This window comes from Arvicanthis niloticus, chromosome 26 (assembly GCF_011762505.2).
Source record: "Arvicanthis niloticus isolate mArvNil1 chromosome 26, mArvNil1.pat.X, whole genome shotgun sequence".
Taxonomy (NCBI): Eukaryota; Metazoa; Chordata; class Mammalia; order Rodentia; family Muridae; genus Arvicanthis; species Arvicanthis niloticus.
Genome location: NC_133434.1, coordinates 31,744,171 through 31,771,895, shown reverse-complemented (window position 1 = coordinate 31,771,895; position 27,725 = coordinate 31,744,171). Strand labels below are relative to the sequence as shown.

At 44.3% G+C, this 27,725-nt stretch overlaps 1 protein-coding gene across 8 annotated transcripts; it reads right to left on the bottom strand.

The window, feature by feature from the left end:
* LOC143439313 (uncharacterized) lies at positions 1 to 27,427 on the bottom strand. 8 transcript variants are annotated; one of them, XM_076925507.1, is made up of 6 exons: positions 27,219 to 27,427; positions 20,891 to 20,970; positions 15,252 to 16,341; positions 13,982 to 14,062; positions 9,263 to 9,346; positions 1 to 573 (listed from the first exon to the last, which is right to left on the bottom strand). In XM_076925507.1, the coding sequence occupies exons 3-6, from the start codon at positions 15,327 to 15,329 to the stop codon at positions 514 to 516; spliced, it is 303 nt and encodes a 100-aa protein (XP_076781622.1). In that variant the 5' UTR covers positions 15,330 to 16,341; positions 20,891 to 20,970; positions 27,219 to 27,427; the 3' UTR covers positions 1 to 513. The 8 variants fall into 8 exon arrangements, 3 of the variants coding, with proteins under 3 accessions (XP_076781622.1, XP_076781624.1, XP_076781623.1); XR_013107613.1 differs by lacking the exon at positions 1 to 573 and adding an exon at positions 1,462 to 8,081 and having other exon boundaries at positions 15,252 to 16,400; XM_076925509.1 differs by lacking the exon at positions 1 to 573 and adding an exon at positions 1,462 to 8,081.
* Between the last annotated feature and the right edge of the window lie 298 nt (positions 27,428 to 27,725).

Genomic DNA, 27,725 nt, shown 5'->3' with positions numbered 1-27,725 from the left:
TGTATTTTCAAAAAGACATTTATAATCACAAGGGAAAGATTATCACTGGGCCCATAAGCCATATAAGCAAGATCTGTTGAGATGCAATAACAACATTTAGACTTAGGATCAGTCAACCTTATCCTTAAAAATCTGAGGATTCAGATGTGAGATTTGCACTAAGCATTCTGCACAATGGTCACAGTCTAGTGCACCCACCCCTTCCCGGGCTTGTGCTAAAACAATTGTTCAGCTAGGGGATAGCGGAGCTCCCGGGCATAGCTTTGCTTTAACTCATTCCAGCATTTAAAACATGCTGCTATTTACCAATACCTTATTTTGAGTGTGGCTTATTAAAGTGGAAGAATGCTGCACACACATCCCGCCTTTCATGAGGAGCTATATATCCCAGTCGATGAGAGAAAGCCCTTTGTTACACAAGCCAATAAATAAAGAAGGGAGGGTGCGATTGAAAAATTAGCATTTTGCAACCCCTGTGGGATAATTGATTCCGATGAAGATCATCCGTAGATGCTAAAATGTTGATGGTGAGCTATGAATTGACCAGGTACCAATTTTCACCTCACAGCTTACCTGTTAACGATAAAAGAGTAAAGGACTCACTCACTTTGCAGTGAGGGGACCCAGCCACCTCCACTTCAAGCTGATCAATCTTAGCATCACTGAGTTAGACCGGCCTGACATGAAATTCTCTGAGTGACTCAGTGTTCCACCTACATCGCCATCTACCATATCTTTCTTGTGAAAAGGTTTAACCTGAATAACATCACAACTTAGAACTAGCTTTCCTCTCATGGGGAAGACAGGGGAGACAAAGAATGCTAGGTGTGGCCTAACTAGCTAATCTATTCTTCAGTATCTTTAATAAGCCAGTGTTACATGTAACAGCAAGGTGCTATTTCCACATGGGACTTAAAACAGCCCCTCCTCCACTCCGGTTCTGATCTTGCTGGGAAGAGATAGGATGTTTGAGGAATAATTGAAGAACCCCGAATAAGTAGTTATATATGATACTGGGGAATTATTAATTTTGTTTAGTATGCTAATCATATTATAGTTCTGAAGCAAGTGAGTTATTTTTAGACATGTACTGAAATGTATAAGAAAAAAAGGTCAGGAGTTCTGTAATTTGTTTTAAAGCACTTGAATAACAGCAAAAAAGGAAATCAATGACATGAAACTAAAACCAAGAAGTCACTGACCACAAGAAACGGTGGCAAAGTGTAGATTTTCCTTGTGTTCATATTTGATTGAACCTTTTCCTCATGTTGGGTCTGCTACATGCTGGGCACATGGTAGAGAAATAATGCACACATGAATCTTACCCTTGTGAAGTGTTTGAGGGAGTTTAGACAGTTTGGAGGAACAGACTGGGAAAATCCATTTTTATAGTAACAACTCTTTATTGAAGATTTCATACACATACATAATGTGTTTTAATCAGATTCACCCATCTATCTCTTTCCCTCTATTTTTTCTCTATCTCTACCACTCCCTCTCGTTATTATTATTATTAATCCACTGAGTCTATTTAACACTGCTTCTATGTTCATGGGTATAGGACCATCTTCTGGGTCACATGTGGCCTCTCAGTGCCACATCCTCTGAAGAAAACCACCCCCCCCCATACACACACATACCCAGCAGCTGTCAATTACCAATAACTTCTCAGCTAGAGGAGGGACTTCCTGAGTCTCTCCCATTTCCATGCTGGGAATGGGTTGGTCTGATCTCATGCAGGTCTTATTCTTGTAGTTGAAGCTGCTGTGAGTTCATTTGTGTAAAGGACCTGCCGCGTTCTGCAAATAACGTTTTACCACAGAGGCCCACTATCTCTGCCTCTTAAGATCTTTCTGGCTACCCATTAGTGCTGTTCACTCTTACTTAGCATTTCTAGTTAGCCCTTGAGGACTATGTTGTTCTCATCAACAAAATTAACCAACCACAGCTAAAATTATGTTTTTAAAACTAACCACACTGAGCATGCACCAACTTCTTTCTTATCACTGTTCCCTAAGTATTACACCAGAGCAATGAATTATATAACATTGTATTAGGTATTATGGGATGGAGAGACAATGCATGAACACAGGAGGGTGAGGATAGGTTACATTTAAACATCACATTTTAAATAAGGGAGTCGGGTACCGATGAGGAAGTAGAACCAATCTCCCAAGGATGGAGAGGGTGCACCCAAACACGGCACAGTCAGATGGCTGTTGGTGAAGGGTCTGCCAAATAAGAATGAGTTTGGATTCCTAGCACCAGCGTAAAAGCTTATCATGGAGACAGGCATTTGTAACTCCAGCAGTGGGTAAGGGCGGAAGATGGAGATAGGTGGGTTGCTAGAGCTCTTTGGCCGGCAAGCCTCACCAATAAGCTCTGGGTTCTGTGAGAGATCCTGACTCAAAAATTAAAATGGAGCTGGGTGTTGTGGTACACACCGGTAATCCCAGAATCTGGGAGGCAGAGGCATGTAGATCTCTGTGAGTTTCAAGACAGCCTGGTTTATATAGTATGTTCCCAGACAGCCAGGGCTACAAAGGGAGACCCTTGTAATTGTCTTGAAAAACAATTAAAATGGACAACATTCAAGGAAGATTCTCAAGGTAGTCCCTGGCTTCTACACACACACACACTTACTTTAAAAAATTACCTTATTTAATCTTTCCAATTGTTCTGTAGGATAGGTACTCTGATGTTTCAACCATTGGATTCCAAAAGATAGACATCCCTGATCTCATGCTAGAGCTAGTGAGTGGCCAACTTGGGTCCTGATGTAGATTTGTGTGTTGCTCTTGGACCCGTCCCCGGCACATAACCCTGTCAGCTGGAAGTGCTGTGACATTGGTACAGAGGACTCGAAAAGTAAATTAATAAAACTTCCATGTCACTGCTGTCTACGAACTTCTCAAAACGGCCAACACTCCTCCTCAGTCTCTGCTACAGACTGCTTTCTCATCTTCTCCACATAAGCCAGCTTCCTTCTTGACAAACAACATTCATTATTCTATTATTTAATGCTCCAGATGGTCTTCTGCTATTTAAATTGCTAGTATTAAGTAACATAATTTCCTACAATATATTCAGCTTTCAGCTGCACTTTGCACAATATGCTTCTAAAGACTACAATCATACCCTGTTTTATACTTGACCACCTCCCGTCCTCGGGTATCGCCTACTGTGTGCCCTGTCTGTGGTGCACTTAGGGCTTGGGGTCCCTGGCATTTCACAAACATGATTTAGCATCCTGGGTCATGGGCGCGTGGGGAAAGGCCTGAATACTGACTGTATACGTCCTCAGGGCTAACTTTGGTGTCCATGTAGACGTCTTGTTTTAGAAACCTGTCATCACTGCAGAATACACAGCCCAGAGAGAGGCAGCCTCATGCTGGGATAGTGACTAAGACCTGTGAAAGTGCTTGTCCTGGCAGAGAAGCAGAGGAGGGATCGGGGCAGCTCCATCAGCATGTACTAGGTACTCACAACAGTGCCACCCCAAAAAGGATCCTGGGAAGACCCCCCCACCCACAGGTCTCTGCTGTCCACTCAGAAACAGTGGTGTGTTATCACTCTCCCTATCCTTCAGCCCAGGCTTCTGTATGAAACCATCTTGTGTATGGCGTTTACTTTCTTCTGCGTTGCCCTTAAGAGCCCTACTGATGGCCATGGACTTACATGTCAGAAGAGAGGGCTTCAGGAACTCAAAGAGGTTAATGGACTTGGTCCTCATTACCCAGAAAGTCTGAGGCTGACCCACAAGGACATCTCTCAGCACTTCTGAGGACCATTGGAGTCTGTCTCAGTTAGGGCTGGAGGACAGCAAGTTTCTATGTACCATTAAAGGAGATGCTTCCCAGGACATGCAGGCTGCAGCATGTGTGAAATTTCACACCTCAAAGATAGCACTTCTGTGCATCTCCAAGCCTGCCTCCCTGCATGTCGGGTGTCTGAAAGTGTGAGTTATTCTAGCCCAAGACCTTTATCATAAATTATTTAATTTATTTTCCAGACCCCCCAAAAATGTTTTCTCCATTTGGCTAATCATCTAAGCCAGTAATTGGAAAGATTATTGAGTCTTTTCCCCTTAAAATATCTTCTTTTACCTAATGACAAAACCGTCATGCTTATTTTTAAAAAATACAACAGAAAGGCATACAGGAAAAAAAAAAAAAAGAATTTAAACTGCCTGTAATTCCATCACTTAGACATAACTACTGTTAACATTTCGTGGGATTTACTTTTAGTCTTCATACATATTTAATTTTGGAATGAAGTGGAGATCATACGACTTCCTATAATTTATGCGGTTTCTATTCTGTTTTATTTACAGAGAACTCTGTGTTGTAAGTGCGCTCTTGTGCTGACAAATAGTTTTCAAAAAATTATTTTTTAATGAGTGCATAATGTTTTAGCAAGTGAATTAAGTGTAATCTATTTAATCGGCATCCACTTGAATGCTTAATTTGTCCAGTATTTTGCTATTATAACATTGACTTCAGTGAGCATTTTCAGTACGGATAATATTTGCCTGCCCAGGATCATGTCTTTAGATGTAATCTCTAGGGTTGGAATTGCTGAATGGAATGAATTCTTCCAAGTCCTCCTTTATCTTCCAGGTCTGCCCAACCCTCCCTCACATCAGAAATGTCTGAGTAAATATTCGTTTGAAGCATTGGGTCTGTGTGTGTGTGAGAGAGAGAGAGAGAGGGAAAGAGAGAGAGAGAAAGTGTGTGTGTATGTGAATGCGTGTGTGAGAGTGTGTGTGTGTGTGAGTGTGAGAGTATGTGTGTGTATGTGTGTGAGTGTGTGTGAGTGTATGAGTGTGAGAGAATATGAGTATGTATATGTGAGTGTATGAGTGTGTGTGAGAGTGTGCATGAGTGTGAGTATGTGTGTATGTGTGTGTGCCTGAGTGTGTGAGCGAAAGTGAGTGTGTGTATGAGTGTGAGAGAGTATGGGTATGTATATGTGTGTGTGAGTGTGTGTGAGAGACAAAGTGTGTGTGAATGTGTGAGTGTGTGAGTATGTGTGTGTGCATGAGTGTGTGTGAGTGAATGTGTGTGTGAGTGTGACAGACTATGAGTATGTATATGTGAGTGTGTATGAGTATGAGTGTGAGTGTGTGTGTGAGTGAGAGAGAAAGAGATGTATGTAGGTGCTTGCCGATACCTGTGTGTGAAGGTCAGAGTTTGACATCAGGTGACTTCTCCCATCACTCTCCAAGTTCTGTTTTGTTTTCTCCACACAGGTCTCTCACTGTACGAGGCTCTCACTGATAGGTTAACAATTGTTAACTGACTGGTTAACAAGGTCCTGTGATCCTCCTATTACAGAGCTGAGCCACAATGCCCAGTTTTCTGTGGGTGCATCGGAACCACCACATCAGAGTCTGGCTTACCCTGTCCTTCTGGACTAGGAAAATAAAGTGGGAGCAGAACAAGCCCCGGGGAGCACCGATAGCTCTACTTCCTGTCGGGTCCTTTCTAGCCTGAACTCTGGACACATGATAGAATCATCTCTAGAGGGCTTATCTGGTCATAGTCAAAGTCTTGTATCCAGTAATAATGGGATGTGTTCCAAGAAGTCATCATTAGTATACTGCATCGCTGAGTGACCATTACGGAGCATATTTATATCAGTAACACAGCTGTGATGTCATGAGGCAATAGACTCCAGTGAGTCCACCACCAAACATGTACCTGGTCACAGACCAAAATGACATTATGGAACACATAATGGAATGGCCTAGGGACTCTGATCAAGAACTCCCTAACTAAGCACAGTGAATGCTCAGAATCAAGAGCGTTCGGGTAATAAAATACTCATTGTTCTAAGTCACTTGGTTTGGGATTTTCAACTAACAGTAATTAGGGCAGCAGCCATAAGGAGAAAGCCTTCTAGGCAGAGGGGACACCCTGAGGATTTTTCCCTTAAAACGTCCATTTATTTTTATGCTATTATCTGTCCACTGTATGCAGACAGTTCCTGTAGCTCTAACTCATCACCCCCCCCCCAACACCGTCTCCAAACTGAGGTCCTATTCCTGCTTCCTGATGGGTAATGCTGGGTAGCCTACCCAAACCTCCAACTCAGTGTATCCTGATCATGTATATTTCCTGTCCTTAGTATTTGTGTTAATGGCTGTAACACAGCCCTAGTTTTCGGGGCTGTTAGTCTTTGTGGTTTTATTGGCTGTTTCTTCTGAAACGTCACATCTAGTCTTTCCCCACATACAGGAATCATTTCACAGTATTTTATGCCTGTTGCTCCACCAACATCACCTTGGGTCTTCACCCACTTCACCAACTTCAACCACTTTACAACTTTTATGCAAGTTGAGACCAAAGGACACCCAAGGTTGTCCTTTGACCTTCACAACTACACACACACACACACACACACACACACACACACACGCCTACTTCCTGCCACTTAATTTCTTGACAAAGGTAAAATGACAGGAGAGACACGACTTGTAGCTTGAAGAGTAGAGAAGGCAGATTCACAATAGAACGCAGATGCCCTCTGTATTCCCCAAACACCCCAGCATTATGCCAGCAAGTGTCCTACAGTCCTGAGCAGCTGTCACTCGACAGGGTCACAGTCCCTGCAAATCACTAGGATGCTCCCCTTTCCATCTGTATGGCTGAATAAAGATGTGGAGAAGACAGGACTGCCCTCGGATAATGGACAGCAGTGAGGAGCTGGAGACTGGTTGGCAGTGCAGACCCAGAGGTCTGGTCCATGGACTAGAAGCAGCGGCCAGTGGGTGTGTTGCCTGGGGCATAGCAGGGCCTGGGTGGAGCAGTCAGTGAGCTGCCCCATGAAACTGTGTCAGATTCACTGCTGAGAAGCTCAGGCTTGGCTCTCCCCAGGGTACCTTTCCATGTTCATCTTCTTCTGTGTATGTATATGTTTATAATCATGTGTGTGCAAGTGTGCACACACACACGTGTGGAGACCAGACATCAATGTCATGTGTCTCAGTTGCTCTCCACCTTCATTTTAGAGACAGGGTCTCTCGGGTAGTTTAGAGCTCACTGACTGCAATCTCTGGCTACCTCTTCAGTACAGGGATTACAGCTGCCTCCGTGCCCAGCCTCTTTATTTAGGTTCTGGCGTGTCAAGCTCAGGTCTTTCTGCCTGTGTGCCTTCTCTTCAAGCCTTTTTCCTTCCTTTTAAAGTGGAAACTACAAGTTGCTCACTCCCAGCGTCCTTCTTCCTCTGGTGACATTACTGAATTATTGGCAGCAGCAGAGCAGGGCCAAGGACAGTCAAGTGGATGGTGTGGAGGTAAAGTGCCAGCAGGAGGTGAGGGAGCTGTCCTGATGTCTAGGATCAGTCATCAGTTCCATGGTGCTGATGCCTTCAGCAATTTGAACTCACATGCACACGCACACGCACACACACAGCCTTCTTTGATTGAGTGGTGAATAGGATAGGATCAGACCGTATGAGCCTGGGTAAGCTTGGAAAATGTGCAAACCAGGACAAAGGCTCTTCTTTAGTGCCAAGCCTGGGAAGCCTGGGGTTGGCAAGGACTGATTAGACGGTGTTGAGAAAGGCTCCTCTCAGGGCCTTGGCTGCCATGGCTGTTGGCTTCTCCAAGAACTCGTCACTGGGAACCTCTTGTGTCCATGTTGGCAGGTAGGTCCACCTGTAGAAGAAACCTGCTCTGGGAGTTGAGGTCACTTTGGAACAAACATCTGCAGTGTTTATATAGAAATGCCAGTGGATTCCAGGGACACTGTCTTGTGCCCAGTGCAGTAAGATGGGCATTGGAGCAATTTGGTATTCACCAGCAGTTACTAGCTAAGTTCTGTGTGACAACCTATGAGAGGTTAGGGAAATGATGGGGGTGGGGGGAGGTCCTCGACTTCAAAGAAGTCACTGTTTTTAAGGGGAGACAGACTAGTAAATGGTGATTTCAGGTGAGTGTGGAGCACGAAGGGAGGCACCAGGTAGCTAGGACATCTAACTCGGACCTGGGCATCCATGTGCTTTTTGGCAAGGCTCTCGATAATTCACTGAACACAGGAAAGCCATCAGTGTTCCCCAAAGCCAGACCAGAAAGTTCCCTGAACAGAAACAAAAAGCCCATATGGTCCTATGAATCTCAGGCATTAAGGATATACATGGTATTTTAGGAAACAGCCACCCCAGTATCACAGACTAGGGCAGGAGTATATGTCTCAAAGTGACTGTGCCACTGAGGTCTCTGGCTTAGTGAGCCTCTTTGGTGGCACGTCAGTTCACTGGTAGGAGTGAATAAGCAGCTAGTCCTGGTGTCTAATTGCCAAGATGTCCAGACTGGCATTCATGGGAGACCTGGAGCACTGTCTCCTCAATCTTCAGGTGAGGGTCATCCATTAGGTAGAATTCAGAAGTGGGAAGGCAAGCTACTCTTCTGTGTCAGCACAGCCTCTTTCCAACTCCCTCTTTCCCCATTGTGCTCTCAAGATTCCAAGGTTACTAACCTGACTGGCCAAAGTCCAGAACACTGAGGCCCACATGACTGCACTTATCGATAAGCTGTGGTGTTACCACACTTCAAAGACACCCATCCCATTGCACTTTCTCTTTCCTTCTTCCTGCTTTGATCCTAGGAAGGTCTAAGCCTCTACTGGCTGGAAATTTGCCTCCTGCTGGATATAGTGAGCAGATCCAGGTCAGGCTTCTACCTCAGCACTGGACGGACCATGTCTCCCTGACCCTGAACAAGAATGTTAGGGTGTGAGTTAGATTCATACCTTTTGGAATAAGTACTTGCATGTGCTAATCCCAGATTTAGATTCAAATGGCAGGGAATGAAGGACTTCATTTAGACCCCAGCCTTCTAATATACTCATCCCTTCCCCGGCTTCTGCATGGTAGCTCCTGCTACCAACAGGCGAATAAGAAATGGCATTTTATCCTTTCACTCCTCCTTATATGGGATCTCAAGAGGCAGGGGATGATTGGCAGGGTGGCTCTTACACCTTGCTGGGGCCTTGGCTATAATACCATCCCAGCATTTGTGAATCTACTAGAGTATTAGCTCCAGCCTCTAATGGCCCCCTGTAGGGGGAAAACCAAGCCTTGTGCTTACGGGCTTGTTGGACCAAACCCAAAGTCCTTGGGCTTTTCCTAGACATACTGGCCCAGCTTCAGGAAACAGCAGTGAACAGACAGACTGGGCAACTCATAGCTCTGGGTGAAAGTAGCAGCCACGTCCTCAGCCTTCCAGGGGCCGAAGGCTGTGCCAGGTACTCAGCCTTACCTGAGCAGCAGTACATTGTGGCGGGAGTCTGGCAAGGTATGCATCAGGAAGGCCTAGGCCAACTGGCACTGGGTAGAAAGATGCCTGTGGGAAATGGAGAATCGTGTAGCTCTTCTTTGGAATGCTCTTGAAGGGACTTTTATTTTAGGTAAATCCTGGCACACACACACACACACCCCCCCCCCAAAACCAAAAGTGTCTATGTCTTATGTCTCATACCTGGAACTTGTGTATGTGCTGTTATAAAAAAAAAGGGGGGGGGAGAACTTTACAGAAATAAAGTCGTAGATACTAAGGAACATTTCTACAAAATTCTCTTAAGTATTCCGGATTACTCAGATGAATTCAGTGTAATCAGACAGTGCCTAGCATCTGGGATGTTCCTGGTGTTCATGTGCTTGTATGTTCTCTCTCTCTCTGTCTCTCTCTCTCTGTCTCTCTCTCTCTCTCCTCCCTCCTATCTCCCATCTCATTCTCTCTACTTCCTCCTCTTCCTCCTGCTCCTGTTTCTTCTTCTGTCCCTCCTTCTTTTTATGCTGGTCTTGCCTCCTAGCCCAGACTGGTCTTAAACTTACAATCCCCCTGTGTCAGCCTTCCAAGTACTAGGGTTACAGGCAATGCCACCACACCCAGTAGCTATCTGTTTTCTTAAAGACCAGTTGGGTGGGACTCCTAAATGACAAACTTTGGAGTCAGGGACAGAGCCCAGTGGCATTTGTCTAGCATGAGCAAGGTCAGGGGTTCAATCCTCAGCACTGAGAAAAAATCCACAATCCCTCAACCAGCCCCCCCAAAAAAAACTGGGGTCCCCATAGGGATACTCTGTAGCCTCTTACACTCTGATTGTGAACATGTCACTGTTTCTTGCTTATCCGCCACTTTCATAGGTGATATTTGTGACAGCCCTGGTCTCTACAGCAGATAGATAGCTTTCTGAATGAGGTGACTCCTCAGCTGCCCTGAAGCCTTCTGAGTAGAAAGAGAAGCCCATGGACAGGGGACAAGTATACATTCTGCAGATAGACAGAGCGTGCCCTGCACCTCAACTCAGAGTTGTGGCAATCAAGTATAGCTGTACTTTCAGAGTCTATGTACCAAGATGTCAGCTGACAAATCCTTGCGTTCTCCTACAGATTGAGTTACAGAGAACGGTTATAGAGAGTGATGTTAGCTCCTAGACATGGCATGCTCTTGCTTATATGTGCATGTAAATATTATCCCCAGGGAAGTGGAGAATAGATGCTGGTTCTCAGAGCTGGGTGAGTAGGTATACAGTATGGCTGGATAAGAAGGGTAACTTCTGTTCTTCTGTGACTCCGTGGGGTAACTGTGACTGACAGTTAGTTGAATATTTCAAGATGGCTACTAGGACTCTGGGTGATCCCAAACACTGAGAAATGATGCCTCTCTGAAGAGCTTCATATGCTGATGACTCTGATCTAATCTTTACATGGAGTATTAAAATGTCACACTCTGCAAATATATACCATACTGTCATGGTTTGAATATGCTTGGCCCAGGGAGTGACACTATTTGGAAGTGTGGACTTGTTGGAGTAGGTGTGTCACTGTGGGTGTGGGCTTTAAGGCCCTCATCCTAGCTGCCTAGAAATCAGTATTCAGCTAGCAGCCTTTGGATGAAGATGTAGAACTCTTAGCTCCTCCTGTACCATGCCTGCCTGGATACCTCCATGTTCCTGCCTTGATGATAATGGACTGAACCTCTGAACTTGTAAGTCAGCCCCAATTAAATGTTGTCCTTGTAAGAGTTGCCTTGGTCATGGTGTGTGTTCACAGCATTAAAACCCTAACTAAGACACATACTATGTGTCAATTAAGAATCTAAATATATTTCAAAAATATATTTATAGGTTTAAGCAAAAAAAAAAAAAAAATTACATTAACTCTGAGATGGAGAAACAGCCAGCAAAAAGCCTAGTTCTTCACAAGGGGTCACGTTGCATACCATCAATCTAAGTGGCCAGAGGATGTGGGGTTGTTTGTTTTTTGTTGTTGTTATTGTTTTTTTTTTCTCTATTTGTTTCATTTGGAGTACTTTTTGTAAAAAGAGGAGAAAAATTTTTGGATAAACTGGGGAATGTCAATTACCCTACCACCAGAGTGGTCAGTCTACTCAGATGATATGAAACCCATACACGCCCCCATCCAACCAGGCTGCCCCGGAGTTATAGGAGAGGTGACAATTTTGGAGGGAAATGAAGGCTATTCTTCCCTTCACCAAATGAATAAATTAGGAGAGGAGAATCATGATTAGATTCTAGTCATCCAATTTAAGTCCCCAAGGATAGCTCATGTAGTGACCAAATTGACAAAGGAGTTCCTCATAGGAATTTAAGCAAATGGCAGACCCAGACAGGACAAGCATCAGTTACAGACAAGGGGATAAAAACTCAGCATGGAACCTATGCAAAGAAGCATCTACAAAGAAGGACATGGCGGGAAAGGGAGGGATGAAGAGAATTCATCAGAAGAATGGCAAAGCCTTGGCCTGCTGAGGGGCTGGGACTCAGCCTTTCATGAGCTACTGGTGGTGAATAAATTTATCTAGTCCCTCTCTCAAGTGCCCAGGAATAGTAAGAATGATCATGTCAAATGAATGTACCTTTGACCCAGAAACACCATCTCTCATCATCTCCCCAAGGCAATAGTTGCCAATGCATACAAAATCCGAAGGACAAAGATTTCACTCTCCATTTTTTTTTTTTTTGTATAATGCTGAAAAATACTGGCTCATCAATAGCATTAAAATTATCGGTTAAAGTAATGATGGTCCTAGAGTCACAAAGTGACAGTGGATCTGGATCTGATGACATGGGAATTCACTGATGACACTTGGGATTAAGCACATAAAGGAGATGACAGCCAGCAGGATCTCTTTGTGTGCTGTGTTAATAGGTGCACATCCAGGGAAAGCTGGACTCACATCCACCCCCAACAAGCTTCACTCTTTGTACTTGTCTGTATGATCTCAATATTTATAATGAATACAAATCTTTAAAAAGAACAAAGCTGTTTTCAAGCTATAGAAAGAAGACGACTTAATCTACCAGATGTCATGGATCCATAGTTGACAAGTTGGAGTGTGTCAGTTATTGCTGAGACAGGTGGAAATGACATCAGTACCTATCACACATTTTCATCTAAAACATATAAATGAGTGCTTGCTTGCTGATTTTAGCATAGCAATATGTATGGTATTTTCTTTTTATGTTTCACAAAACTAGGTTTCTGAATACAGAATCCTTTTAAATCTTTCTCTGAAGTTTACTGATTTTTTTTTTTAAATCCACCTTTACCAAGGAAGCAATTCTATTAGTCAGGGTTCTCATGGGGAAACCATGACGTATATGTTCTTGTATGTGTGTGCAAGTCTTTTGACATCTGAGGAAATCAAGAGAGGGCATCAGATCCCCTGAGCTAGAGTCAAAGGTAGTTGTGGTTTTTGCCTAGTGTAGGTGCTGGACACCGAACCCCAGAACATATACGTCAATAAAATAAACCATTAAAACTATGGGTTCCTGGGATCCACTGCACTAATTAGAAGCCGGCATTGTTCCTACTGGGCATTATAGTCTGTTAGCATGGCTGCTGCTGCCCCTGGATGTGGCTGCCTCTGTCAAACATTGTTGCCATCGCAACCTTGCGCATCCCCCAGGTTCCATGTTGTCAAAGCTGTACGATGGTCAATAGCAAAATAAAGTGAGGGTATCTCCACCCTTGACTTGTCCCATTCATGTAGAGGATCCATGTGATGATCAATTGTCAACTTGTCTAGATCTAGAACTGTCTAGAAGACACGTCTGTAAGGGATTATTTTAGACTGGATGAAATGAGGTGGAAGACAGACTCTAAAGGTGAGAGGCCCTGTTGCATGGGCTGGGATCTCAAACTAAATACAAAGGAGAGAGTGAGCTGGAACCACCATTCATCTGTCTCTGCATCCTGACTGCATACACAATGTGGCTGGCCACCTCACCTTCCTAGTTCCCTGCCTTCTCTGCTGGACTGTAGTCCCCGAACTGTGAGCCAGAATAAACTTTTTCCCTCTTATGTTGCATTTGCCAGATATTTGTGCATAGTAACAAGAGGAGTAGCTAATACAGTCATCAAGTGAGGGCTGACCCCCCACCCCAAGCTAGCCGAGCTTTCTGTGAAGTCTCTGAAAGTGTTTTCTAGAAGGGTTAACTGGGGTGTGGGGGGTGGGTAATGCCATGCCCCAGAATGGGCAGCACTTTTTGATAATGACCCAGATATAAAAGGAAAAGCAGGGCTGCCTTTCTCTGCTTGCCTTTCAGTGAAGCCCTTTCTACTTAGGTCCACCTCAATGGACCAGAGCCACAGGAGACTGGCCAAGACAAGTCTGAGTGAAGGATACCCACCTACATATGGAGTTACCTGTTATTTGGAAACATTGCAACAGCTTGCGATTCTTTTCTCTAAGCCTTTGTTTTTTAATTAACTGTGTATATTGTGTCTCCGAATACCAGTATGTGCACTCCTGTGTGGTCGTCCATGGAGGCCAGTGCATCAGATTCTTTGGAATTCACCTGGTTAACAGGTGGTTGTGAACTACCCAGCGTGGGTGCTGAGAAGCAAGCTCAGATCCCCTGGAAGATCTGCACAAGCCCTTTACCACAGAGCCATCCCCCCAACCCCACCCCACCCCCGCCACCAATCCCCTCCCCTCACAGGCTCCTACCTCTCCAACCAAGAGACAACTCTCAAGTTCTCCAGACGCAGATTCCACTGGAGAACACTCACGGATTTGAATCGGCAATTCCTGTCACAGAATTTTTGAAGGAGAGTATTAACTGTTTTGAGCTCTAAACAAATAACTCTTATCTTATAATGTAAAATTAAAACGTATTCTTCGGCTGGAGATGGTGGTCAGTGAAGAACCTCACATGCACGATGTCCTAAAGGCAGTCCTTAGTTTAATCAAAGACGAAATACAAAGACTCCTTAGAAAATATATAATACACAGAAAAAAGAGGCAACAAAGAACAGAAACTTTTTATTACAAGTCATTATAATGACTCATTAATTACAAGTAATCACAATGTCTTGATTTGTTTTGTCTTGTTTTTCAAGACAGGGTTTCTCTGTGTAGCCTTAGCTGTCCTGGAACTCACTCTGTAGTCCAGGTTCACCTCAAACTCAGAGATCCACCTGCCTCTGTCTCCCAAGTGCTGATATTAAAGGCACATGCTACCATGCTTGGCTGTTTTGATGTTTTTAACTCATCCATTGTCTAATATTTTTAAGGTCATGCTGTTTATATACTTGTATGGTCTGCTTTCTGAATGGCCTACCATGATCTAAGAAGCAATTTGTCTTGATACCAAAAATTATTTAAAATTAAACTAGTATACATTATTTTTTAAGATTTATTTTTACCCTGTTTTTCAGTGGGTTTTTTTTTTCATTTTTTTTTTTTGTGTGTGTGTGTGTGTGTGTGTGTGTGTGTGTGTGTGTAATTGCTCATAGAAGAGGGTATTGGAACCTTTGGAGCTGGTGGTTGTGAGCCACCTGACATGGGTGCTAGGAACCAAACACCACTGAGCCACCTCTCCAGTCTCTAATTTTACTTTCATTTATGTGTCTGTGTATGCCTATATCACATGTGTGGATGCCTCTGGAGGCTCCAAGAGGGCATTGGATCCCCTGGAGCTGGGGTGACTGGCAGTTGTGAGAGATAGTGACATGGGTTCTGAAAAGAGAATCCCGTCCCTCTAGAAGAGCAGCAAGTGCTCTAAACCACTGAACTGTCTCCTCAGCCCCTACATTTCAAAACTGGAAAGAAATTTGTTATGGGAATCAGGGATACTTTTTCTGGAAACTAAAGGGAGAGATGCAGCCAGACGTCAGGGTGTGGGAAAGCAGAAGTGCCCCAAGTGCCCTAACGTCTATCTCTTTCTCTGACTCCATTTCCCCTCTCTTCACATCTTAGCTTTTGTAAAATCACATACCATTTGGCCTCTCCTGCAGATACAAGTCCAGGGAATCCAGAGGGAAACTGATCTCTTGTCATTCTGGCCAGAAAACATCCTGATTAGCCAGAATACATCTTGATTGGACGAGTTTCGATCAGGTGCTAACCTTGATCGTTAGCAGTGAGGAGGAACAAGAACAGCAGGATGAAGGCTTCACCGTGCAGGAACCCCCAGAACTCTGGGAACAGGCTGCATTTTGTCAGGAGACATGGCACCCCACCATTTACTAAACCATTTTGCCTGCTGTGTTTAAATCTGTACATTCAAGTTGATACTGAACTGGAGGAGAGGTTGATAGGTTGCCTCATCCTACCTCCCTAGAGCATACTAGTCCTGGGTCCTACACAACCAGGGTGCAGACTTGCACTTACTCACAGATAGCTTCTGATGAGAATAATGGAATGACTATCCTAGGTTAGTCAGGACTATAGGCTAGCCGCCTTAGCCCCAAGCAGGGAGCATCCTGCGTGCAACTCTTTTCTCTGGGCAAAACTTCAACTTGTCCACAATATGAGAATCTTCTCACTCGGTGGAATTAATGGCTGTTAAATTTTCACAAAGGAGAGGAAATACATCTTTCCTTCATGAATAACCAATGTGCTGCAGGAGTCCTTGTGGAGGAGATAAGGCTTGGGTTTTGTAGGCACTGGATGGTTTTTATGGTCATTAATGACATTCACAATTATGCATGTGTCGATTGCATATTTCATGGTCTGAGCAAATTGCCTGGAGGGGTCGGGAAGGCATATTTCCTAGGATTACATGAGTGGGAAGGTCCATTATCAGAGAATTTTATCTTCCTCTAAAGCATTAATTGTTGGTCACTGACTTGGTGATACAATCAGAAATGAAACAAAGTCCTGTGTATTTTATGTGCTTCTGGGGGTGGCTTCTTTGGTCTTGCCAGCTCACAGAGATCCTTGAGGGTGTTTGGGTCAGTGGTCTTTGCTGGGGTCTGGCGCTGAGGTTACATTACGCGACCATCTGTTCCTTGCTGATTTGTACACAAGAGAAGTAGAGCCATTTCCTGCTTCATTCAGGAAGGAATTCTTCCAGGCCTTGCACCCTTAAGAAGGGAGAAGGGATAAGTGGGGAGAGGGAGAGGAGGCTGGGCAGAGGAGAGATCTGTGGGGAGAGAGGAACAATAAAAGTCTGAAAAATCAATTTTATAAACTTCCTCTGTGTGTGTGTGTGTGTGTGTGTTTAAAACACTCATATAAAAAGATTTTGTTGAAGTTACCCTTCATAGGGGATAATGCTCTCCCCAGAAGTCATAGGTTGACAAATAAAAAGCACGATGCCAATGCCAGGTGTAGGATACCTCCCCTTGGTAACAAGGTCACAAGGTCAGGGGTGCCAAAGAGTCCCACAACACAGTACTAGCGCTTGCCAGTGTTCTCGGTTGCCCATTAGAACAAGATTTTATTGTTGAGGACACTACATTCTTTGGCTGCAGGACATGAAGAAACCAAGTTGGTATTAATCAGAAAATTTCTTTCCTGCTGACTAGCCTTCACAGGACCAGAAGGCTGGAAGAGAAAGGTCGCCAAGAGTCTTATCCAGATATGAACCCTGTGAACTATAACTATTACTGTCATATCAAGATAGGTCCATGGGTGTAAACACGGCACGAGTGTGACAGGGCCACTCCCATGCTCTTCTGTTGCTTACAGTTTCCGAGGGTGAGAGTCCATGACCCTCACAACAGCTGACTGGCAGAAATGACACCGAAGCAGTAGCTGAGAGCTTATCTCATGAGTCACAAGTTGGAGGCAGAGAAGAAGCAAGCCAGTACTCTTAACTGCAGAGCCATCTCTCCAGCCCCATCGGAATTAAAGCAAGCAAGCAAACAAACAAACACCTCCTTTTTTATGAACACATTGACCACAGTGTATCCCAGCACATCTCTTCTGAGTGCTGCTGTAAGCTGGGGTACGCTGGGGTGTACCTGAGCTCAAGAATGCCTGTTGTGAGTCAAAGCAAGGCATCTGGCGCCCAGGGGAGGTTCTGAACAGTTGCAATCTCTCAGAGTGACAAAGCAGCCTGGGGCAGGAGACACCAGAGTGCTTACAGGCCAGGGTCCCTGTCAACACAGCTGCAGCCCTTGGCACCCCAGACATAGGATGGTTTTATCTTACCCTCTAGTTACTCTGGGGAACACTCCTTCCCCCTCCCAGATTCTAGTGTAAGTGCATCTGAGCCACAACCCCAAGAATTGTAACCAGAATACTGAAATCACTGAAGATCAAAATCCTAAAGAGATAATTCTGAAAGAAAAAAAATTTTTTTTAATTCTTTCAGGAACATCTAGTCACATTTTTAAAAAGAGCTTAATTTGAAAAATTAGAAACACCACAGAATATTTTATAAGCTATTTTATGCAATAACTAGGCAATAATAATAATACATATTTTTTAAATTAAATTTTACTTAACATACAAAATATAGGTTTCATCATTATATTTTGGATATATATGTATGTATGTATGCATGCATGTATGTATGTATATCATGGCAACTTGTTCATACCTGGCTCCCCTACTAACCCCACCCCTCACACCCACAGCTCCTTTAACTAGTCCCCCTTCCTGTGAGCAAGCAACGTGTGTGTATGTATGTGTGTGTGTGTCTGTGTATATGTGTGTGTGCATGTGTGTGCATGTGTATGTGTGTATCTGTGTATGCATGTGTATGTATGTGTCTGTGTGTGTGCATGTGTATGTATGTGTCTGTGTGCATGTGTGTGTGCATGTGTATGTGTGTATCTGTGTGTGTGCATGTGTCTGTGTGTGTGCATGTGTATGTATGTGTGTGTGCATGTGTCTGTGTGTGTGCATGTGTATATGTGTGTCTGTGTGTGTGCATGTGTATGTATGTATGTGTGCATGTGTCTGTGTGTGTGCATATGTGTGCATGTGTATGTGTATGTCTGTGTGTGTGCATGTGTATGTATGTGTGTGTGCATATGTCTGTGTATATGTGCATGTGTATACATGTGTATGTGTGTGTGTATGTCTGTGTGTGTGTGTGTGACAGAGAGAGAGTGAGAGAGAGAAAGAGAGAGAGCTTGTTGTTGCTGCGGTAAGTCACCACGGCTAAGGTAAGGTATAGAAGGAAGCATTTGTTTGCCCTGATTGTTCCAGAAGGAAACAGCACGATGCTAGGGGAAGAGCAGCAACAGGAGACTGGAACCAGAAGCTGAAAGCTCCCATTTCCAACCACAAGTGCAAAGCAGAGTGAATCAGGTGTGGGACGAGACTATGAACTCTCACCACCCACCTTCAATGGTGTGCTCCCTCCAGCGAGGCCACACCACCTCCACACACAGTGCCACCAACTGGGACCGAGTGTTAAATACCTGTGCCTCACTACCACAAATATCTATGTTTAAATCTAGAGCCAGTGTATGAGGGTAAGCGTGCAATGCTTACCTTTCTACCTACCATGATTTTGCCTACCATGATGACCTACAGTTCCATCCATTTCCTGCAAATGATATAATCTCATTCTTCTTTATGGCTGAATAAAACTCCCCTGTAACATACGTTCTTTGCAAGTCATTAACATTCAGACTTACTGATGTTTGGATGGGTGTGAGTGTACAACTTGTATTCATAAAGTATAGTTTAAAAATTAAAGTACGTAGATATACAGTACAATAACATTTATGTGTACCTAGATCTGTAATTTTTATATGAAATCCTATGACAGGTGATATTTGTGATCTTGACAAAAACAAAACAAAACAAAAAAAAAAACTATTACAGGTATAGTTGCCCAAAATGTCAAGGTCTGGCAAAACTTTTTAAATGTCTTAAATTTTTAAAAATTTATTATTGTTATTATTATTATTATTATTATTATTATTATTATTATTATTATTATTATTACTGGTGGTGATGGTAGTAGTAGTAGTACTTTGCCATACATGGCTTTTAATCCCAGAACTAAGGAAACAGAGAAAGGCAGATTCCTGTGTGGAAGCCCAACCTGCTCTGCACAATGAGTCCCAGGTCTACACAGTAAAATCCTGGCTCCAAAAAATTTTGTTATTACATTTATTTATTTGGTGGGTGCTATTGCATGTCTTGGCTCACTCAATGGAAAGAGAAAACAGACTCCAGAAAGTTGTCCCCCGGCCTCCACACATGCTGAGGACCAAACTCAGGCTACCAGCTTGCCAATGTAGAGTGAAAAATTATAAAGGCCATTTTATGCAATATGTGTAGATTTTTCACCTTACAGAACTCGGAACTGAAAATAAGATTTCAGGCCTTCACATCCCAGGTGAAGGACACTTGCTGGATTACATTCCCCAAGCCTCGCCCAAGGCAGGAAGGCATTCCTCACTACAGATAAAGATGCTGCCACCTAGGTGGGGCTATAGCCAGAAGATAGTAATCTGAAATGGCAGAATAGGACACAATAGCATGGTAAAAACCACATTTTTGAGAAGAATGAGTGTGCAGAACGATTTCCACATGACTCTAGATCATTTGGGCTAGATTCTCTGAAATGTTCTACTGTTCTTGGTTACCCCTCCCTTGGTCTTCCCAGTGCTATGTTCAAAATTTGTAATGCAACCATTCATGTGTAAGCTCGAGAAAATGCAACCATTCATGTGTAAGCAGGCGAAAATGCCTTCCTTCCCCTACCCCATGCTATAAAAGACCCTTTAACCCACCACTCGAGGCCAAAAACCTGCTCTTGGAGCTAAAGAGCTTGTCGTTTTGACCGCCGGCTCTTCCCCTAATAAACGTCTGCTGATTGCATCCAGGTATGGTTTCTTGTGATTTTTGGGTGGCCGCAATGTCCTAAGACTTGAGGAAGGGTCTCCAGAGTTTGGAGCTCTTCACCAGCAAGTGCCTTTACCTACAGAGCCATCTCTCCAGCTCAATCTGGCAAACTTTTATCTTTCACAAATGTAGGTCTACAAAAAGGACATATCTTCATTTATTGAGGACATCTCTGTATCTTTTGTTTGTTTGTGAGATCAGGTCTCAAGCAGCCCAGGCTGACCTTAGCTAGAAGCTGAAACTGGCCTTGAACTCCTGATCCTTTCCTGCCCACGGGCTTGGATAACGGATATGTGCCGCCAGGTATGATGTCCATTTCAGCATCTTTATTCATATGTACACACAAAGTCAACGCTGTGATAATGTACTCTTATAGAGACAAATCAGCAAAAATAAAGCACATGAAATGAATTAGATCTGTAAAAGTCTTTATATAATTTACCTTGGACATACACGAAACAGTAAATTATAGAAATACTACTAATAATGCAGAATAAACTTAAAAACCTTAACAGAATAATCTGTGAGAACTGGCTAACATTCATGATCATTAACTATTGGAGTTGTTTTGTTGCTTTGGGTTTTTGTTTTGTTTTGTTTTTGTTTTGCTTTTTTAGACAGGGTCTCACTATACTGTGCAGTCCTGGCTGTCCTGGAACTCAGGACAGTAGAACTGTAGGTTAAGGTGGGCCTCAGATTCAGAGATTGGCCTGCCTCTGACTCCCAAGTGCTTGACTGTGCGCCACCATCCCTGATTTAATCACTGTGTTTTAAAGTACTACATTATGATAAACAGCTGCTTTCTTTTTATTTACTTACCTTTTTCTTTTAGGGCACGGTCTCTCCTCAGAGAACGCATTCATACTGGATTTCTGCCCAGTGTTGCTGTTTTTGCAGTTCTGTGATTCCAGGTAAGACAGGGAAAAGACATTACCATTAACTGTCCTCCCCCCACCCCCCCATCCCCCGCATGCATCCACGTGGTTCTGGAAACTGACCAATCCATTCCACATCCACTCACACCTACACAGGCCACAGAATTGTCACAAACAGGACTGGTAGTAAGAGAGAGGTGATAACAGGAGGTAGAGACCGATGGGAGACCACTCAGCAGGAACTCGCTCCACCAGTTCTTAGAACAGCCTTGCTGGAGGCCAGGACTCAGGAGAGATCTCCTTTATCTCCTAGACAAGCTCCTGCCTAGAGTCTCCTGTTACTTTACAACTGACACTGGCAGGAGGCACGTGGACTGGGCCACCTGTACTGAGAAGCTCATCCTTTCCCCATGCTTCACTCTAGTTTATGTCATAAGTCCTCTAAAAGGCCCCCCGCTTGTTGGCACCCTGGGATTTCCCCTCTCCTTCTCCTTCTTAAGTTGCCACCTAGATCTAGAATAAACTATTCCAGAATAAATCATTCAAGAATACGCTTCTGAAATTGACTCTCTGTGGTCTGTGGATCTCATTCTTCAAATTCCCAAGACAAGAACCTGAAAGCCCTGGCTCAGGGTGGCTTTAGTGGTCGTGGAGGAGTGTCTGGGACTTTAGTTTCCTGAGAAAGGCTCCACTGTTCTCCAAGACACCCCAATATTCCCACTGGGCACATAATTACTTTCAAAGCAGGCGGTGACATCCCTGGCTTCTTCGGACAAACATTGCTCGGATTCATTAACAGCACCTGGAATGTTGGCAATTGGCAACAATGCAGTGTACACAAATAATGCATTCTAAGGAATGAGGTTGTAGGGGCTGGAGAGATGGGTCTATGGGTACAGTACTTGTTGCACAAACATGAGGCCCTGAGTTCAGGCTGCTAACACCCACATAAAAGCCAGATGTAGCAGCCCACATCTCTAACCCCAGCTCTGGGAAGCAGACAGAAGGGTCTCCAGGACCTACTAGCCTGCTTGTCAAATTGTTGAGTCTAGGATCCCTGAGAAGATGCTATATCCAAAAATAAGGTGGAGGGTGCTAGAGGAAGACACCAGTGCCAGCCTCTGTCCCGAGACGTACGTGTACATGAACACACACAGAGACACTACCATATAGATACTCTAAAAAAGACAAAGATGAGATTTTTATTGTTGCCATAGCACACGGTCAATCTCCCAGAATTCAGCTTTTGATACCTTTCATATAGATTTTTTTTAATGGGAATTTTAAGTTTCATGAGTCAAAGTTATAGCATGCAGGATGGCAACTGTCAGGATTGTGACAGTATCATAAGTCAGCAGTCAGTCCAAAGAGGCTAAGTAGTCACTGAGTCTCACAAGAAAACATGCTTCATGAGCAGTTAAGGAGACAGGCACTATGCAGGACTGACTATTAGGTGACACGGGGATTACTACTGCAATGGATTTGGCTATAGAGAAAAATTTGACTCCAATCTGAATACCAGGAAAAGTAGGAATAAAAAACAAAGAAATAGTATGGAAGTCAGTGGGTAGAGATTTACTAAGAGAAAACACCAAGCATAAGAAAGATACTGGTTTCTCTGACCAAACAGGATGCTTGCCAGTCATGTGCTGGGAGGGTTAGCAAACTGACTAGACATGGAGAGTGTGTATTCTGACTTAGCAGGATTTTTTCCCCCCATGCAGAGTCACACAGGGAAAGCGGGATTCGAACCAGGAGAGAGGGAGCAAATGGCACAGGCTCGCCCTCTGCAGGCTGCTACCTTAGCCGCTGCGCCACCGCTGGCTTGCTTAGCAAGATTCTTATTGTTCAATTCTAATTAAACATTTCGGGGTTGACCAGAAGGCCAGACCTCCATAGGGTTTGGTCAAGGAGAGATTCTTTGGTAGAGTGTCAATCACTCTATCAAAGTGTCTGAAGCTGGTCTGAAGCTTCCAGGAAAGAACAGCCTCCTGTCTCCTCCTGGAAGTCCTGCTAGAGGACCTAGAGCTTCTGAGGTCGCCATGGGGAAAGGTTAGGCCTGGAAGCTAAGCCAACACAGGGAGAGCCGAGAGTAAGACCCAGTGGGGTGGGGGTGAGCACTATCTGAGCACTGGCATCCAGATTTTCTCAAAGGCAGATACTTCTGACTTTTCCTGCTCTTGAGCCAATCTGTTGCAGGTTTTGCAAAATCCAGTATGAAGTGGGGTTGCCATTTGCACCTATGAGAAGCCCAGCCATTATTAGAATGTCTTTCAAAACTTTAAAAATAGATTCCTACAGATGTAAGATTTTCTTTTTTCCCTATTATCAATTCTACCTGAAAACATCGGTGTAAACAATTTGATGACCAGAAAGGGCCATATTTCAAACTTAGATAGAGCTGTCTCTATACATAAATCTCACAGGCTCTCTGTGAGGACCACAGTATAAAACTTGTTGGGGGCTGGGACAGGGTGTGCTCTGACAGACTGTCTTACAAAGATTCTATGTGCTGCTGCTGCTATATTTTTAAAACTAATTAATTTACTGTTAAGAAAAGCTGCTGGCTGCATCTCAGTCTGTATGGTGACAGGAACACCTTGTGTTATCCTTCAATATGCAAATTGCCAGGCCTGCAGACTACTCCACCCTGAGAAAGAGGAATGATGAAATTTATCTTCTGTGGCAAAGCCAGATGACACAAATCCTCCCCATCCTCCCCACCTCTCCAACCCCACCCCTTCACTCACACCCGCCACTCTACTCTGGCCACCCCACTTCTAACCCTCCATCCCCTCCAGTTCCACCACTGCCACCAACAACAACACCTCATACACACATTTTCCTTGGCATTATTTGAGTTTTGAGAGAATCTATCTGAAGAATGCAATCAGAGACTGTGGGTGGCAAAGGCCTCAGAGTCTAAGTTCTCCCCTCTCCATCTGGGGGCTCTTCCTCAAGAAGAATAAGAAGACTGAAATGAAGGTACCATAAGAGTAGAGATGGGTCAGCAGGATGCCCTGTATAGAAACATGACCAAGGAATCATTCCAGGTTTAAGACACAAGAAAGGGAGGAGCCTGTTGCATCCAGGTTGAAGTGAAAATTCCTTCTTGCTGTAGCAGCTATATGGGAAAGATCATAACTTTCCAACTATAGTTAATGCTGGCCATAGTAACCTCAGGAGAAATAATAATGAGTGCTAAATGGTGAGAGAAAGAGAGAGAGAGAGAGAGAGAGAGAGAGAGAGAGAGAGAGAGAGAGAACTGGTCATCTTCTCTTCTGTTTCCCACTTTATTTTTTAAGACAGGGTGCTTGCTCACTGATTCCAGACCTAACTGAGTGGTAATGCTGGTTAACCAATGGCTCCAAGAATCTACCTCCTGTCTCTGCCTCCATCCAATGGTAGGGTTACAGACACACTACAGACAGGCCACCACACCCAGCTTTTACTGGGGAATCTGAACTCACATCTATACGATTGTGTGGCAAACACCTGACTGAACCATCTGCCCAGTCCCACCTGTGGTCATTAAAGCAGGATGCAAAACACATCTGCACTGGCGTCTCCTTCAATACTCCCACCATTCCATGAGATTGGCACTAATTCATAACTGGCAAACCTGAATAGAGATTCTACACTTTGGTCAAGACTCCGGACCTCACATCCTCCAATACTCTCAGCCATCACCCTGTAGACAGTCTGATGGGGCTTCTTGACTTCCATCTGTGCCCTGACCCAGTAGGGAGTCTCTGATAAACCAGCCTACCTCCATCTTGGGCTTGAAAGCCATCTTATGGTTAAAAACAAACCAGATTCATTCTTGTTTATGATTAACTCTATTTCCAGTGACTGGGCTCTGCCCTACCTGGAGCTTTAACTACAAACTGCTCTGTACTGCCTGACCCAGGAATGGCAATCATGCCTTTGTTTCAAACAGTTGTTATAACCACATTATTATGACCACCTTGTTATGACCACTTTGCAACCATGTCTTTGTTTCAGAGGGTTGTTATGACCAACTTGTTACCCTTATGTTTCTGTAACTACCCCCCTCCATTTCCCTGCCACCCCCCCCCCCACAAATTTGGAAATCCCCTGCTCCTGAGCTATAAAACCCCTTATCTTCCCCATGTTCAATGCTAATCTCTTGAACCTCACCTTAGGGAGAGTCAGCCTGTGTACACGAATAAAAATGCTTGCTTTAATTAATTTGGTCATGATTTGGGTCGTTAGTCTTTCTCCTCGAATCTGTAGGATTAACATCTCACTGGAACACACTTGGAAAAAAAATGAATAAGACTAAGTGTTAGGATCTGCAGATCCGGTGGTGAGTGGAACCACAGTACTGGATAAACCAGAAGCCAGAATCACCTTTACTTCAAGCAGCCATTCTATGCTGCAAGCCAGAGATTGGGTCCTTTGCTTTAAAAAGAGCTGAAATGTCCAATGCCTCAGGAAACAAATCCAAACTACTTATAGCATATTAAGATTCCTAGAAATTTTGATGGAGGAAGACTGGCCGTAGAGAGAAATAGAGGCGTTCCCAGCAGTATATGTATACAATTGGTTTCTAGTTGGACAAACCAAGTGCTGACATTTTAAAAAGTAACAGCAGAATCTCTGTGGCTCACTGTAGAGATGAAACTACGCAAAACTGACAGTAGATTCAGGTGACTCTTCTGGGCAGCCATCCCCTGTGCACTGACCCAGTGCCCTGAGCTCCTTGGATCTCTTGGCCCTGCCATTAAACACAAGGCCATTTCCAAGATTGCCGCCACAGGAAAGGAGGGCATTAAAAGGCCTCACATCATCATTTAATGTTGCAGTCTACAAGTGAAGCATGTCACATTCACTCACAGCTGAGTGACCAGAGCTGGTCCTACAGTGCTGCCTCACTGCTGGAGGACAGAAAAAGCACACCCCGTGCCCCTGCTGTGCCCAAAGAAGAGGGAGAAGAGAGCAGATGGGTGTGGGGGAGCATTGTTAGTCTCCCCCACAAAGGGCTATCCTAACGTGACAGGCTCTGCAGGGAAGAGTGGGGATGTGGAGCGAGAAGTCCAGAGAGGGCAAAAATAGATGAGAAAAGGAAAGAAGATAAAGGCATAGGAGAAACTAACACAAAGAAATTCAATCTAAAGCAAAGCAAAGAGGCGCCAGAAGGCCAGACATGGTGGCCCACTCCTGTAATGTCTGTGCTTAAGAAACTGGACCAAGAGGATTACCATGAGTTTGAGGCTAAGCTGGCTTCTATAGTAAAGAAGATTCCAGGGGTCCGCCAGTTGTGGCCTGGAATAGGTTAGCTTATCAGTTCACAAATGCCAGTTGCTACCCTCTCAGTCAGTTTTCATCCCAGTGTTAAAGCATACAGATTATTAAAAAAATTAAATTATGTTAAATGTAAATGTAGGTGATATAAAAGCCAAAGGTGATAAATTCACAAAGCACGTCGCTTCCTTATTTTTCTTGCTGAGTTCGACTGTGCTCTCTGTCCTTGAGCTTACATCTATTATGGGATGGCGAACCCATCTTCCCAGCCCCGCGACTTGCTGAGAACACTGATTCCAGTGGAAAACAACAAAGGTCACAGATCAGGGCTTTTGTCACGTTTGCCAGCCTGCGCGTGACCAGCCTGCCATTGCCAGTCTGTTTAAACTGGCAGTCACCAGTCACGGGGAAAGTGGTGCGTACCAATTTCTCCTAGAGTTTAGGGAGTATTGCTGGGTGAGCACTTCCATTCCAAATCCTTCCGGGCATGGACTGCAGAGCCCACATCTCTAAATCATAGCATTTTGCAAGTACAAGCATTCCTTTCCGTGTCTGCAAGGCAGAGCCCTCACCCTTAAGCCTACACCATTGTTTGGCTCCCAGGAGCCAAAAGCTGGAGCTGAATAGTAATTATCACCTGCCAGGAGCCCATTGACAGGAGGACCGCCTGCTGCCTGTAGCTCCTGGTAACAGGGAGACCCTTCTGGGAGCCATCCTTGTCCTGGCTTCACAATACCTTGGCGGTGCCTCTTTCTCTCTTGAAGCGATTTCACTGGGGCTCTAAGATGGAAGCTGCCAGAACCCAAGCCAGGGCTGGCAACGTGAACCGTGGGAGTCCCGGGTATATTTGGCCAACACAGAATCTAGCTGTGTGTGCACGCGAGGCTTGCTTTTATAGCTGCTGTAAAAATTCTCCTTCCAGGGGCCTATTCCACTTTCTCCTGAAGCCCTGGGCCCTGTCTCCTCCCCCTCTGTACCCAGATCAGCCATTACCGGTCACTTACCCTCCAGTGTTCAGGGCCCCTTTTAAAGCTCTATTAGATGTCGAGATGGTTTATGGATCCCCATGCTGCCGACTCTGTGGACTGCATTACGCTAAGAGCTGGACCGTCGAATGGAATCTCGGAGAGGGAAGTTGGAGAGGGCAGTGTGTGAGTTTACTTTTTAATGCGTGAGTGTATTACTCCAAATGGACGGGAATGCTACGCCAGCAGTTTTTATTTCTTCATCGGTTTCTGATTTTTAAAAATCAATTAGCCTGTTTTTAGTTATATTAACCCCACATAACCCTAGAATCTTTGGTCTTTTGGAATCCCTCTACTCCAGTGGCCAATTAACCTTGCTCCAGCTTCCATCCTGTGTGCCACGGGAAATTTACTGCCTTACTCGGGATTGCTGAGGGATCTCAGGGGTCCTCATATTTTGCCCGGTTGGCTCACTTCAACTGTCCTGACTCTTCAGAATCCTTCATTTTTCTATTGTCATCTGTCCTTAGGAGTAAACGTCTCTCA

What these genes read in the sequence shown, in the direction of transcription:
- LOC143439313 (XM_076925507.1), bottom strand. Translation starts at nt 15,329, where the DNA reads ATGTTTTCTGGCCAGAATGACAAGAGATCAGTTTCCCTCTGGATTCCC. An exon ending in GTTGTCTCTTGGTTGGAGAG is followed by an intron (nt 9,347 to 13,981) that starts GTAGGAGCCTGT and finishes CATTTCCCACAG; the next exon opens with GCATCTTTCTACCCAGTGCC. An exon ending in CACAATGTACTGCTGCTCAG is followed by an intron (nt 574 to 9,262) that starts GTAAGGCTGAGT and finishes TATCGTTAACAG; the next exon opens with GTAAGCTGTGAGGTGAAAAT.